Consider the following 15,441-nt stretch of genomic DNA (forward strand, 5'->3'; position numbering starts at 1 on the left):
GAGAATGACTTCCGGATGGGAGCCAAACGTCTTGATTCTGAAAACAGTGTCCAGATGACTACGACTGAAACCTTTTCTACCACTATATACATAGCTCCACCCCCTGCCAGAAATGTCTGCTGAACAAAAGACTACATTTGCTTTCTTTCAGTTGCCAAAAATGACAATAAATAGTCTGGTGTCGAGTTGGTTGAGACATATTTTACGTCTGTTTGGAAACTTGGTTCTCTGATGTAAAGAAAGTCATCGTCTGCAAACAGGGATGACGATGGCTGCCACTAAAGAGGGGAGAGTCAGGGGAGACGGGAGTTTTGTTTTTCTTTGACGTACAATTCAAATGTTTCCAAGCCAAATGTCCACGTCTTTTCCTCATGCCTTCTTCACGTAGATTCACACATGAAGAGAAAATCTGATTTGCAGCATAGATTAAACTTGATCAATCAAACCTGTAAGAAAGGTTAAAAGTCAGGCGACTTATGAACATGTGAATCTAGCTTCAGTCTTTACTTCTGTTCCCCCCTAGTGTGTACTGTTTACGTTCAGAGTTTTTATCGTACATTTGGATGCTAATAACATCTTGTTGTAATTATAAATAAGCGTGTATACTGATGTTGTTTTGATGCAATTTATCTTTACCTCAAATGATTTTTTTGGATATATTGGACCAATAATAAAAAGTACGAATGCATTTGATACTTGTCTGCTCAGGTCTGATTTCTTTTTTCTCCTGTAACACTATTTGTTTTCGCCAGTTGAAATGTATTGTGGGTGCACCAATTGCTCAGCGCACAATTATTTGATGAAAATACATAGAGTAAAAATGTTCTGACGAGGATGTAACAAAAACATGAATTGAACGGGTTTAGATATAAGTCTTTAAATGCAGTACTTATCATTTCGAAAAATCCATTTTAATGTTTTGAACACTTATTTGCAGAATTCAAGTGAATTTCATAATACATTGTATCCAGTTAGTTTCATATAAACAAAATCAAATTACAAACCTCAAAACAAATGTTTATAAAAAAAACTAGACCTTTTATACAACTTTCATTACTGCAAATGTTTTCCCTTTTATTCTAACCTTTACATTTACAATTTACCCAAATTGTACCTTAAGTGTAATAACCTTTATTTAAATTGAGAAACTCATTGACACCTACCCTTTTGTATGTGTGCTTTTCAAAGTGACAACAAGTAGAAGTGCAATAATATATTAATGCATAAAATAATAATAATATAATATGTGTAGCAAGTAACTCTTGTTGCACTCCAAAATACCATAAAGTGCATCTATTTTGATTTTAATCTATTTACAAAGCATTTCTATTTTGGAAGACAACAGTTGGTATGGTTTTTGGCCACATTCTCACTACAGTTAATGAATCTACAATTCATCAACAATGTGTATGGACAAAACACTGCAGGTGTACACATCTCAGAACAAAATAATCTAAAGCCAAAGTACGCAATCCCAATAACAATGTAAAATCCTCACTGATGCTGCATGTATCAGCAGATGTACTGGTTACTGGAAATTCATATTCCAACTTGTGTCAAACTTTATATTCTTGACACTTCCCAATGAAGTGTCAGAGTCACAATGGTATCAAATATTTGATATTTACGACTGAAGACTAAATGTGATCCAGTTTGAGGAACACAAACAGGAAACTTATTTTTAGTTCATTCTCCTTCTTTAGGTGGTGCTCGCAAGGGACTTTTTATGTCTGACGCATTCAATGACAAATCCACATTATGTTGAAATCACATTGGATTTGTGGACATGACTTTCACTGGCTGATGAAATCCCTTGGTTACTGACATTTGCCTGCATCTCTGTCAAAAGTTCAACAATTTAAAACTCTTGTCAGACTGACTTGTCAAACTGGGTTGGGATATTTTCATGCAATAATCTCTGGGCATGTATACGTCTGCATAGGCCTCATTAAAATATATCAGATCATTTCTGTTTTTAAATATAAAATGCTCGTGAAAACATAAAACCTGCTGTCTGTTCCTCCTGTAACAACCAAAGCCTGTAGGAACTCCTGTCTATAGTTTTAAAATTGTAGGAAGTGAGATTAAAGACACCATTCTCCTTTTGCCCATTTCAAGTCTCAGTTACTGTCTGCCTCGTACCAGTGCTAACTCACTGCTGGTGGTGATGTCGGTGCCATCAGTCTCCCTGAATCCTCTCATACTGTCGCCTCTGAGGTGATCTACAGCCGACGATACTGGAGGGAGGAGAGAGGAAATATTCTTGAGATGATGTGTGTCTTTAAGTCTGTTTTTCATTCAAGGTTGTACATCATATTAACACTGGACGTAGACAATGTAGAAACAATAGCTGTTTTTCACATACCCTTAATGATGATTTTATCTTAATATAAGATTTATTGTTTTCTATTTTGTTTAAGTAGCAGATTGTTCCCCTTTCTCCAAGATGACACAACTCAAAAAAATGTTGTGGTTACAGAAACTGAATAGCAAAATAGGGGAGAAAAAGCAAATGAGCTGCTCCTGAAAAGTAAAAAAGATGCTATGCTAAGCTAAGCTAAGTGAGCTTCTTAACTAACTCTTGGTAGGAAAGCCAGTATGTGTATTCCTGAAAATGTTGAACAATGTTAGTTAATAAAAAATTAAGTAAAAACAAAAAAAGAAGTGGCCAAACTACACGGTCAAACTACAAAGAGCTTGCATTGTAAACAGTGTTCTTAAATGTTTTCACCCTGATTTTTTTGTATTAGACTTTTTTAAATCAAATTTTCATACATTTTAAAAACATTCAGAAAAACAACAACAAATGCTTTTATAAATTTGTTTAGTTGAAAAATGAATACTAGCCTTAAACAAATATTGAGCCCTAGGAATAGATCAATTGTTATCACTGCCAGCAACATTATATCGTCCACACCCTACCTGATGGGTATCATTCCCAGTACTGTAAAGATGCTGGAGAGTGTGAAGACGAAGCCTGGGAACCAGTCCAGGGTTCTCTGATAGATCTTAGTAAAGGCAGGGATGTACGCCAGACCGGCAAACTTCAGAGCCAACTGCAGGGAGGTGAGAGTGATGCCTGATGGGAAGGAGGACAGATAAATCAAAGGAAAGAGATGTAAATTAGGTTCAGAGTGGAAACATTTTCTTTTGGGATAAGTTAATCTCACAGAGATCTCTTTAAAGAAATAGTTTGCCATTTTTGGGAAATACACTTATTTGCTTTTGTGCCGAGAGTGAGATGAGAAAATTGATACCACTCTCACATCTGTACGGTAAAGATAAAGCTACAGCCAGCAGCCTGCTAGCTTAGCTTAGCATAAAGACTGGAAACAGGGGGAAACAGCTAGTCTGGCTCTGTCCAAAGGTAACAAAACAGCACCTCTAAAGTTCAGTTAACATGTCATATCTCATTTGTTTATCTATTTATCTATTTTCCATTTTCCGGGGGGTTATATGTCAGACTATTTTCTGGCTGTAGGACCAGTTGACTCCAGAAAGTTGTCGAAATGTCGAACTTTTCGTTTTAAGGTTGTCTTGTATTCATACATATTTTTCAAATTTCTTGTATGTGTGTGTAAGTGTGGACAGGAAAAGAGCTGTGTGTGTTGTCTGTTGACTTCTCAAACAGACATCATGTCATAGCAAACACACGGGGGAAAACCCTGACAATGAATAACCCTGCTTATCATCTGTGAACCCAGTCTGTGTTTTTGTGTGTGTGTGAGAGAGAGAGAGCGAAAACAAGCACGACACTCTAACCAGTGGCAGAACAGGCTCTTAATCATGCGTCATCCTTTTGGTATAAACCAGCCTGACTGCAGGTTTCCATTATACACCACTCCCCCATGTGTGCATACTTGTCTACAAGTTGCAGGACACTGTGACACACACAAAACACAAAAACTAAAGACTACAAAGGATGGTAGCTTGATCAAAATCTATAAATTATGAACTCAGAGATGCCTAAACTTTCTTCCTTGGAAATCTAAAAATTAAGCTAGATGGGGGGAAGAGTTCGGGTCAGAGGCAAACACACTATATTATACTGTGAATTACTGTATTGAAATAAAGTTTTTAGAGGCAGTAAATGCACTAAACATCACAGACTGATAATAGCAGTGTCAGAGGATCAGTAAGGGTTTTTTTCTTTCTGACCTGTCCCATGACCTTTAGACTGCAACTCAACTTTCAAGAAATGCCATGTTGCCACAACTTCCTCCTGTACTCACTCTGACATACTGTGATCCTGCACTTCTCTCTGACCTTTGACACCATCCGTATGATAATATTATAATATTTTAAAATCTCTATTGTCACTCTGGATAATCCATAGACCTTGCTGTGAACATCTTTCTTTGGAACTACTTTCTACCGAAGAAATAGTCCCTCTAGAAACACTAGAGGTATGTGAGAAAATGTTTTTTTTCTTGTTTTTTCTTGTAATTAAGGCGAACTGACCCTTTAATAATCTAAAACTGTTAGCAACAGCTTTTAGTAGAAACTTCAAGTTGTAAAGCCACACATGTGCTGTCCCACGTACTCTCCATATTTCTAACTTCTAGTCAAATGAATATTTTGAAACCATCAGTAGCATGTGTTTGCATAATACTGCTGTTTATTTTAATTGTTTTCATTGTTCAATTATCTCTACTGTTATTATTACTCATCTGTAGTGCTTTTACACACACACAAACACAAACACACACACACACACACACACACACAGAGGTTGCATACTCACCACATGAGGATGCTGGAACCTGCTGTGAGAGCAGAGATCTGATAGTTGGCATCGGGATGAGAGCAAACAGGTTGAGCGAGCGAGCTGCAGAGAAATGAGCATTGATTAATTTTTTCCCTTTCATTTCCCTCTTTTCCTCCACAATGTCCTTTTGTACACCCAACCACCCACAACTGCCACGCAGTTACTATTTCTTCTCTTTGGCAAGGTGTGTGTCAGGTCTCTAATGGTGCTGTAGCCAGTTTGGTATCATCTCCATCAATTGGTATCCATTTTGTTTCCATCTACCACTCCTTGCTTTAAAACAGGACTTGTTCAACATTATATCAGTCTCATGAAGGCTTTTCCATTTCCTGTTGTGTGCAGCTTGTGTCTGCTAGCGCTTTCCTTTTGCAAAGAAAATTATGTGTTTAACATTTCTGTTTTATTTGGAATTAACACAAGAAGTGGGTAGTTAGTATGCACAGCCAGAGCTGAGCACTAAAGATGAAGAACATGTGAAAAAAAAGAGAGCTGTTTCATGAGAAGATCGATACCACTCTCACATCTGTGTGGTAAATATGAAGCTACAGCTAGCAGCCGGCTAACTTAACTTGAAACAGCTAGCTTGGCTCTTCACTATTAACAAGTTGTATCTTGTTTGTTTAATCTTAGGTATTAGGTTAGGTATTGCACTATTTCTTGGCCTGGACCAGTAACTTCTTGGAGTCCTCACTAGTTGCTTGGCAACAGGTCCTGTCCAAGAAATATTCCGGCTAAGCTAAGTTGGCTGGCTGGCTGCTAGCAGCAGCTTCATACTTAGCATAGCGATATCAGAGTGGTATCGATCTTTTCATCTAACTCGGCAAGAAAGCGAACCGAAAATGTCGAACTTTTCTTTTAAGTAATTTATCTGCATTTTGACTGACTTAGTCAAATAAATATTTGATATTGACTTCATTCAAGTCTTAAAACAAGACATTGTCCTAATTAAAATAATCTTTAATTATTTAATGATTTGTGCGACTTCTATCAAGATGAAGTCATTGGGGAGCAAATTCAGTGCCACTGAATAATTTGTTACAACAACATTTGGACATTTCCTCAGTATTGAACGTGTAAACATAATGTAAGCAATACCACTAGATTCAACATAAGCACAAACACTGTAACTGGTTGTGTGTCTCTCTCAGCTAGCTGTGTTGCTAACACTGTGCTACAAACAACCATTTTCCAGTGTATCTGTAGCATGCTGGATGAAAATTAATACATTTTCGTGGCTTCTATTCACTCTCACTTCCTCATTTTGGTTCGTACATTCTTAAAATTTGTGCTGATAACCTAGATCTGTGAGATGTGGAACCAGCAGACACAATTAGACCTGTTACAAGAAGTAAGAAACTTGACAGCTTGACTTTTAACACAAATAAGATGAATCCAGTTCCTCATTCTTACTTTTGCTGAGTCAAACCTAGAAAACCAACGAGACACCTAGTATTTTCTCAGTTTTTTGTGTTAGCCATTTTGCTAAATGAAAATGAAAGTGAAAAAAGAGGTGACTCAGAACACCTGGCTGCAAAAAAACAAATGGCTTCATGAATTTTTTTTTGTTGTTGTTGTTGATATACACAGATAAGCGTCTAAGTGGTGCTGGACAAAATATATTCAATACATTTCAAACTAGTGCTGAAACAATTAGCAGATTTTTAACAGAAAATTTATTGCCAAAGTAATTTATCAAGCAAAAATACCGGTTCCAGATTCTCAAATTTGGGGAGATTTGTTTGTTTTCTGTTTCATATGCTTGTAAATTGATTATTTTTGGGTTTTGGACTGTTACACAAAACAACCAATTTGAAGATGTCACCTCGAGCTCTACAAAAAGAGTGGTGGGCTTCTTTTCACTATTTTCTGACATTTTATCGACTAAATGTTTAATCAAAAAGTAACTGACAGATGACTTGTTATTTGCAGTTCTATTTCAGTCCACCAAACGGGTTTGACCTGGTGATACAACATAATGGGGCGAATGTTAAGGAAGAGTTGATGGAGTATGTTTCTGTTGTGAAAAGAAATGGTGAGTACGCAGGAACGGTGTGGCCTTCGTCAGGGGGTAAGACATAAAACTGCACGAAGATAACATGGCATGGAACTGCAACCTGCAAGGATTTTTTTGGGAGGGTTAAAATGTCCATTCGTCACGATCCACCACGAACTGTGCCTCAGTCTGAGATGCTCAGTCTTACCGAGGTAGAACATGTAGGTTGCCGTGACGAAGGACATGAAGTAAATTCCAGAGGCGAACGACAGCATGCCGATCAGAATGAGCATCACGTCGCTGACGCAGCGACGAAACACAATGACACCCAGGAAACTGGTGAGGAAAATCATGGAGCCTGCTGCGTTCCCATAACCCACCTGGAGGAAAAGAAGTGAAAGTGTGAGGCAGAGAAAGTGAAACAAAGTAAAGGAGAGAATTGGACAGAAAAAGAGAAAGTGCAACAGTGAAAGAAAGAAAAAAATGGAGAGAAAGTGAAATTAAAAGTGAGACAAAATAAGTGAGACTGAAAAAATGAATACACACTATACTGTAAAACGCACAATACATATATGTATTACCTATACCTAAAATTCTATGTTGCTGCCTAATCATTTTATTGGACCAATTTTAAATCAGCAAAAACCCTGTTATTTTATCTTTCATGCATCAAAACCTAAATACATACATGCAGAGAGAGCAAACCTGAGTGGCGTTCCAGCTGAGTGGCTGTTTCATCACAAAGACGGCCAGTATTTCTACGGCTCCACCCACTGCAGAGCCGTACAGCACGGCAGCTGCAAACAGCAGGGCCACGTTCACCATGTTTATCCCAGCAGGAGCCTCCACTGCAACATTACTGGAGGCGTGAGAAGGGAGCTGGCTGTTCTCCTCTGGCTCTTTTTTGGAGACTTGCTTCACCTTAAATTAAGACGGGCACACACACATTTAACATCTGCATGAGCTGTATACCGCTCTCAGCTACATAGTTTTCTGTTGAATTAAAATGAATATTTGGGCTACATTTTGGGGATAAAAAGCTGAAAACGTGCTTCTGACAAGATGAAAACAATGTCAGACTGAAATCCAGTCAAGCTTGATGGGAACAAGTATTTCTGGTAAAGTTTCAATACAAACATTTATACCATGGCCACTGAACATTTTGGATTGGCTGGACAGTGTGGATTAACTTTTAGTAGCTGGAGCACGCTCAGTCATGTCAAGATGTCTGCCTCAGTTGTGTACATTCTTGCTCATTCTGGTTCTCTGTCCCTCTTCAGCCACATTTTCACACTCGCCAGGGCCCTTCATTGCCATTTTCCATCTATCCACCTGATCTCCTAAGACTTTGCCTCCTTTCCCCATCACCTGCCTGCCCCACCCATCTACACACCTGTTCCCACTTCCTCAAAACCATTTATTGCCATTCCCTACCTACCCCACCTGGAGCGCGTTCAGCCCCGACAAAACATAGCAAAGCGTTCATTTAAACGGAAACGGCAGTGCGTTGACCTGTTGTGTTACGCAAGCGTTGTAACTATGGCAGCTGAGAGGGCCATTCTTTGCGTTCTTTTCGAAGAAGTTTTGGAGCCTGGTGAAATCGGTTTTAATACGTGTTTAATACTACAAAATACGCTCGATGTTACAGTCACTGCCCCTAGCTGTCCAGATTAGCAGAGAACATCCCAACCAAGTGAAGGGGTATGTAGAAACTGTGGCTCCTAATTATAGTGACCGAACATTTCACACTTCTTACCATCGTTTTACAATCTACATGAGCTAATTATTTTATTATGAGTATTAGGCCTATCTTTATAGCTGGTAACTGTACTGTGCGCACTGTCTTTTTCATACTGAAGGGTTTATATACACGTCGCTACTGATTGGGCAACACCTCTGACACACCCACCAAACGAGAGAAAAGCTCAAAGCCCGTTGCGCACCGTTTTCAGATTGAACGTGCCCCTGTTCTCACTTCCCTCATCAGCCACTCACTACATATGCCAGCCCAGATGCTTGGTTCCTTTGTCAGTTCATTCTAGTTGCTATGTTCCTGTCTTGCCTTGTCTGGATCCTTTCTATTTGTGACACTTCAGTTCCACAGTACACACAACAGCCTTCATAAAAAGTATGTTTTTGAAATAGAGTTAATAGAGAATAGATCCAGGGAGGCATTGATTTGTGATTAATCATCAATCCAAAATATTTTCAAAGGTGGGGAAAGGCTGAGTGACAACAGTAAAGCAATTCTCAGACTCTGGCTATTTATTAGCTGAATCAGAATAAAATGCTTCAAATATATTATGGGATTGCAGTATACAGCTAACCTTGACAAAAAGTTTTAAAAAAGACCATTTCTGGGGGACAGGAAGCCAAAATGTAAAGGAAACAGGATGTGTTATTTCATCCATTTTCACTCTTAATAAATGATAACTATGACCCATTACTTTTAGAAATGTGCAGAAAGTTATTAACTTTATCTTTTCCAAACAGGCTGGTAATTGTCACATTAAAAAAGAGAAGTTTATCCAAATAATATTTATGGTTATATTATCAAACCTAAGCCCAATAAATCTGGCATGTTTGATACTGGTCCGTGATGGTAAGCTATTTCTAACATATATCTAAACAATTATTGCCAGATGACAATACACTGGCCAATCGATGGTGCAGCCTTGGCTTACAGAGACACAAAAATCAAAACACACATCCATAGATATCCTCTGTATATTACACACACACACAGACACACTGACCTGCAGCAGGACTATGGAGTGTATAAGGCTGAGCAGGTGCAGCAGTGCGCTCACAGTGAGCAGGATGGTTCCATGTCCCAAACTGGAGCCGTACAGCAGGAACAGATGACCCGACGCCAAACTGCCCACCAGACCAGCTGCCCCATACAGCAGCTCCACTCTCATCATCACCTGGATGCCATATGGGCACACATTACTCGGGTTTATATGCATTAGTTTAGGGGCATGAATGAAATGCCAGTATTAGGTGTGACATAGTTTCAGAAAGTCTTGAACATAACACAGCGCATAAGAGGGCATATAAAAGTAACAATACTCCAGTGTAAAACACTCAGTTACAAGAAGTCCTACATTCAAAATGCTGGCGGCTATGTAGATTTTCCACCCATCAAAATGTGTCATACTGTACACAAAGAAAATGTGTGTAGTCATCCAGCTAGTGAGACTTCAAGCAAGATGTAACAAATAATTCACTGGACTTGTTATTGTAGTTTAATATGTTGTAGAAAGGGAAAGAATAATGAGTTATGATGGTGACCTGCTTAGAGGATCAGCTTATTGTAAAAGCATGACATGTTTATATATTATATTGTTCAAATATTACCTCTAGTGATATTTTTAGCTATAGTTGGTGTAAGACAGTGCTCACTTAAGATTTAGCTACTCATTGAGGACATTTGTGCTTTGCCTGTTTATAAGAATGCAAATTCTCAGCCTTATAACTTTGTTGCTAAATGACAATTAAATTACATTTAGATAATATAAGACATCTATAAGTAGCCTAGGTCTACTTGTTGCACTATGTTGTGGATCTGAGAACCCTAACTGAGACTACTGACCTTGGACCGGTCAGTCTCCGTGGAGCCGATCGACGCCAGCGTCATCACGCCGGGCCAGTAGGCGCAGAACCCGCCGGACAGCCCGAATAGAACCGCCGCGCCGAACATCACCTCCAGCGGGAGGCGGAAGATGACCACCAGGAGCAGGGCGATCCTGGACAGCAGGTACCCGCTCAGGGGCACCACGATGGGGGCTCTCCTCCAGCCGCGGTCGCCTAACCTGGCAAGGAGCAGCGCAGGTAAGATCGGAGTCAGCTGGATGATGAGGTTGTAGGTCATGTAGAAGTCCGACATGGCTTTCTGCTGGCTGTCCTCCCTGGAGAGATGGGTTTCGGGGTAGGTGGCGTTGGCACACTGGTCCTTGACCACCATCTGCAGGGCGGTGTCGAAGAGAGTGCTGCCCAGCTGCTCCAGCACGAGAATCGGCTCTATCTGCCGGAGCACCGTGAAGGCTGCTTGACACAGGTTCGGCAGGACCATGATTAGACTTCTTCTTTTTTTTTTTTTTTTTTAAGTTATCCAAAGAATAATAACTCCTCCACTGATACGTCAAAATAAGACTAAATGTGAAGAACTGCAGAAGTCAACAAAGTAGCTGTTGAAGTCATTCTGATATAATGAATGAGGAATGAGGCTCTGACTTCTCTTCCTTTTCTTCCTCAGTCAGTTGTGTGAGTGTATCAAATAAACCAGCGAGGTGGAAATAATCTCTCACGCCCACTTCCTCCTTCCTCTCCTGTGCTCAGCTGGTTCTAGACGGGCAAGATGAAACTGAAAGGTGTGTATGCCTGTGTGTGTGTGTGTGTGTGTGTGAGAGAGATATTTGGGAAACCACACTCCCCTCAACCTCAACCCAATAGACTTATTTCTTTATTCCAAAGAGACTACCGTCTGTTTTTGCTGTGGCCTCCAACAGTTGAAACACTTTGCTGAACAGAACACTAACACAAAAGGAAAAGTTAAGCATCTGATCAGAACAGATGTTATTACCCCTGGCCTCTGTGGTATGGTATTCAGAAAAAACAAGACATCTTTTAATATTTATGAGTAGCCTGTACTAAAAGGTTTTAGACTGATTTCCAGCCTTCTTTGCAGCCACTGATTTCAGTTCATGTCAGAAGAAAAGCAACTTGCAGGAACTGGGAACACGAAATCCCTCTCAGTTACTTTTTCAGTGTAGTTGTGGTTGTGTGTTGTTGTCTGTAAAATCTGAAAAAATGACAGTCACATGTTCTTGGAGCCCAAAGTGACCTCTAAAACAGTCCAAAAAGCCAAAGACATTGAGTTTACAATAATGTAAAACATGGAGCTGGAACCGGAAAATGTTTAGTTTTTGGAGCTTAAATGACAGCGACAGTGTAAATTTAGTTGTTTAATTTTTGTCAAAATGATACCAATGTTGCTAGAAATGGTTGTAAAGTCTTCTTCGTTTGAGAGCTGAAGGAAGTCGGCCGCTTAAAAACAATGCAGTTACAATCACACACACTTCATTGCACTAACCACAAGGTACTTTCAGAACAGTTGCTGCTCACAACTGTATTATTACATGATGTGACAAACAATAAAGCTGACCGTGATAAAAACACAAAAACACCAGTACAGTACATGTCTTAGTTAAAAGTAATAACATACATGAATGAACCACTCAGGAATCCCACATTTACAGGTTTTGTTTTTAATGAGAAAATATTCATAATATGTGTAGTAGGTGTATAACTGTGCGCCTTACATGTGCTATAAAATAACAAAGCAGAGTATGAGCATACAAGTGGTTAACATAGGAACAGAGGTTATACTGTATACTGTAGAATAAGATTGCTTTATCACTCACAGACAGCGTGAGTCCCACACTGAAGCTGGCGCTTCTGCAGGCCGAAACAAGCTACCAGCATTTAAAAATGATAAATAAATCATCTCTGCACCATGAATTCAAACAACAAAAGCATAATAATAATAATAATAATAATAATAATATATCACACAATTACAACTCCTCTGCATGGGCATGATGTCTGTTACCATTTCAAAGGCATTGTAGTGTATTTGATGGTGTATTTGATACACAGTGTGTGTGTGTAGAATAACAGTTTGTCTTCCTGTCGCAGCCCAACTGGCTGTTTTCGTTTGTCCCTTAACTCTTGTGGCAAAATTAATCTCGTATCAGCAGCAATGACACTGTACCTCCGTTGCATTTGTGGTATCTGTAACACACTTCCATTTCTGCTGCACCGCAAAAAAGGGACACAAGTCCTTTAAATGTGTGTTAGTGGCACTGTGGTCCCCTCAGAGAGCATATCACAGACAGCCAAGTAAGATAAGTTGCTAAGAGAGACTTGTCCTGCACTCAGGATGGGACTGTCCCAATAAATATAATAGAGAGTCGTTATTGTCAAGGGTTAGTATGTGTCCCACAGTTCTTTATATTTTGTGCAATTTTACCTCAGTGTACATTTATATTTCAGGCATTTAGCTGAGGATTTTAGCCGGTGAAGGTCAGCGCCTCGCTGAAGGACACTTGAACAGGCCACGCTAGCAGATGCGGTGATCAAAACTGTGACCTGTGGTTTAGAGGGAAATCTTTCTCAACATCCTCCTGACATCCTAATGCTGAAAAAAAAATCTCAAAGGCTTCAATAAACAAGCTAACAAACACTGAGAAGCAGAATCATTTTGCTACTTTGCAGTTAAAGTGGTTCACAAATACTGTTTCTTCGGCCACGCTGACACATTTCTACTTTGAATTCTCATACAAAAACAGTCCTGTAGGCTCCAGGGATTTTTCCGATTATGTTTCAGTGTGTTTACTGTTTTTTGAATCCTGAAGCTGAACCTTGTTTTCTACACCTGGACAATCCACAGAATCACCACATTCATAGAGGCCTGCATTTCGTTCATTTAACAAAACAGAAAATCCTGCTAAATCAAAGCTCACAATATATTTAGTAAAAAAACTGACACCCCCAACTCACGAATCTCCCCTTGTTATGTTATTGACATATATAATAAAGTCAGTTGCCTTCTTTTCTCTGCTTGTTGTGTGCTTGTTTTAGGTTAGGAAAGGAGTGTAATTTCATGCACACAATCAGTACTTCTTAAATAGACGTAAGAGCGTAGGCTGACTAAATAACAACATTCTGTTTTGGTATAACAACTTTTTATAAAAAGCTTTTTCAATATTTTTCATCAAACATTATCCTCAGCTAGCAAGGTTAAGTAGATACAAGGCAGTTGCCCCGCTGGAATCTCAACATACATGTTCATACATCAAATACACAGTCCTACCTCAGTATAATACATGAAACGACTGCTTACATCAGAAAGCACAGGTCAACAAAGCGACGTAGCCAGCAAAGGTAAAATAAGTGATTTTTAGAATACAAACCCCCCGAACCAGCCCTTTAATTAATACACACACTGACGCAAACATGACCCGCAGTTAGCTTCCCTCTTCCCCGTCGGTCGCCTCTTGTCTCAACTTACTGCACTTAATAGACATGAAGTCACTGAAATAGTGTTTTATAGACAGACTTTCTATCTAATGTGGTTGTGTATTTTCTCTAAGGTCTACTGAAACTGTAGTAATACAGAATAAGAGAAGATAAAATACATCATACATATTGTGCATCCAACAATTACTAACGGTCTAAGGCAAAGTTGAACCTTTCATGCACATTTCCTCACTAGCATTCAACAGTTCAAGAATGCTGACACTCAAATCGGCACTTAAGATTTTATACAGATGCTTGAAAGGAATGCGAAAGCTCCCACCAACATGTCATATGTGTGGTATATGTGTACTGTGGTGTACTGTGGCACTGCAGGATGCAGAAGTTGAAACTTAACGGGTTCTGAAAGTGACTGGTTTCTGGTAAACATTCCTGCAGCATCATCATCAAATCCAGGTAAAAATAATTCTGAAATTACAGAAATGATGTCTGAGTGTATCAGCTTTCAGTCAGAAGTTTCTTGATAGTCACTCTGCACACTCCTGCTTTTTGTTTTTTCCTGTTGGTAATGAAAAGCTTTCCACACATTTTGAAGATGATTGGGATCATTATCAAGCACCTGTTGCCAAAACCATCATCAAGAAGTCTCAGGCAACCTGTCAAAATAAAATCTTTAGATCTTTAGACCATATTTCAATAACGAAATTTCAGGTAAATGAAAAATCTTATGAATATATAAGTCATTCAGCGTCTACCGACTAGTAAAAACCTTTTAATCCTTCTCTTAAACCACCATAAAACCCTTTCAAAGTGTCTCTAGCATCACTGACCTTTTTCTCTCCTAACTCACCTCAACACTTCAAATGTCTCTCACATACTCAGTCACTCAACATACTGATGCGCCTTCAATCCTCAGGTCCAAACACCACAACTTGATGCATTTCTTCAATGAGCCCCATTGGTCAAGCCAGTGGGTCATGTGATCATCAGAATACTATTAGTGAAATAAATACTGTTTCCTTTCCTTCTCCTTTATCCCTTGCTTCCTCCCCCTCCTCTCCTCCTGTTTGCATTTTTCCTTCAGTCTCTTTAGCCTCCTCTTCCTCCTCCTTTCCACTCAGCCCCTTAACTGTCTCTGAAAGGAGCTGTTTACTCCTCCTCCTCTTCTTCCTCCTCTTCTTCTTCTTCTTCTTCCTCTCCTTCCTCATTGGCGTAGATACCGGCTTCCCACTTCCGTGCCATGTCGCTTTTCCTCCTGGTGACACGAGTGGCCTCCAGAACCTGTCAATTACAAAACAACCCATCAGATGTACGCACACTCAAAGCAATGTAATAGTTAGCATGAGCCAGCTAACCGCTAAAACTGTTCAAAGCCATGCTTTTTCCCAGCTCAAGGGATATAATGGCAACACAATCACAAAAGGAAACCCACCACAGTGACTTTAATATGACATGCAGTGTATGTCAAAAACTGAGGGAGCGCTTGGTTAAACCATCCTGCAGTGAAGGGTTCACAACTAATGACATTATGTTGTATCTATCAAAATAAACCACCAAATGAAGCGCACCTGCAGAATTTGACAATAAAAACAAATTTTACTCCATTTCAGGGAAAGTTTCATGCTTGAACACTAGATTT

The 15,441-nt window shown here is 39.4% G+C and overlaps 2 protein-coding genes across 7 annotated transcripts in view; both read right to left on the reverse strand.

The window, feature by feature from the left end:
* Nucleotides 1–889: 889 nt before the first annotated feature.
* Nucleotides 890–11,133, reverse strand: LOC122865715 (thymic stromal cotransporter homolog). Its single transcript, XM_044174539.1, has 7 exons — nt 10,357–11,133; nt 9,518–9,688; nt 7,467–7,682; nt 6,970–7,141; nt 4,745–4,828; nt 2,923–3,079; nt 890–2,237 (listed from the first exon to the last, which is right to left on the reverse strand). Exons 1-7 carry the CDS (start codon nt 10,834–10,836, stop codon nt 2,180–2,182), a joined length of 1,338 nt encoding a protein of 445 aa, XP_044030474.1. The 5' UTR covers nt 10,837–11,133; the 3' UTR covers nt 890–2,179.
* Nucleotides 11,134–12,015: 882 nt separating this feature from the next.
* The window catches only part of LOC122865712 (A-kinase anchor protein 2), an 86,455-nt gene continuing 83,029 nt past the window's right edge, over nt 12,016–15,441 (reverse strand). For all 6 annotated transcript variants that reach the window (XM_044174528.1, XM_044174527.1, XM_044174529.1 and 3 more), the window contains one exon: nt 12,016–15,083. In XM_044174528.1, coding sequence (XP_044030463.1) covers nt 14,952–15,083 — 132 coding nt within the window. In that variant the 3' untranslated portion in view covers nt 12,016–14,951. The remainder of the gene's footprint in view (nt 15,084–15,441) is intronic.

Source organism: Siniperca chuatsi, linkage group LG18, assembly GCF_020085105.1.
Source record: "Siniperca chuatsi isolate FFG_IHB_CAS linkage group LG18, ASM2008510v1, whole genome shotgun sequence".
Taxonomy (NCBI): domain Eukaryota; kingdom Metazoa; phylum Chordata; class Actinopteri; order Centrarchiformes; family Sinipercidae; genus Siniperca; species Siniperca chuatsi.

What these genes read in the sequence shown, in the direction of transcription:
- LOC122865715 (XM_044174539.1), bottom strand. Translation starts at nt 10,836, where the DNA reads ATGGTCCTGCCGAACCTGTGTCAAGCAGCCTTCACGGTGCTCCGGCAG. An exon ending in CGGAGACTGACCGGTCCAAG is followed by an intron (nt 9,689 to 10,356) that starts GTCAGTAGTCTC and finishes TATGGCATCCAG; the next exon opens with GTGATGATGAGAGTGGAGCT. An exon ending in GGTTCCAGCATCCTCATGTG is followed by an intron (nt 3,080 to 4,744) that starts GTGAGTATGCAA and finishes CCTTCCCATCAG; the next exon opens with GCATCACTCTCACCTCCCTG.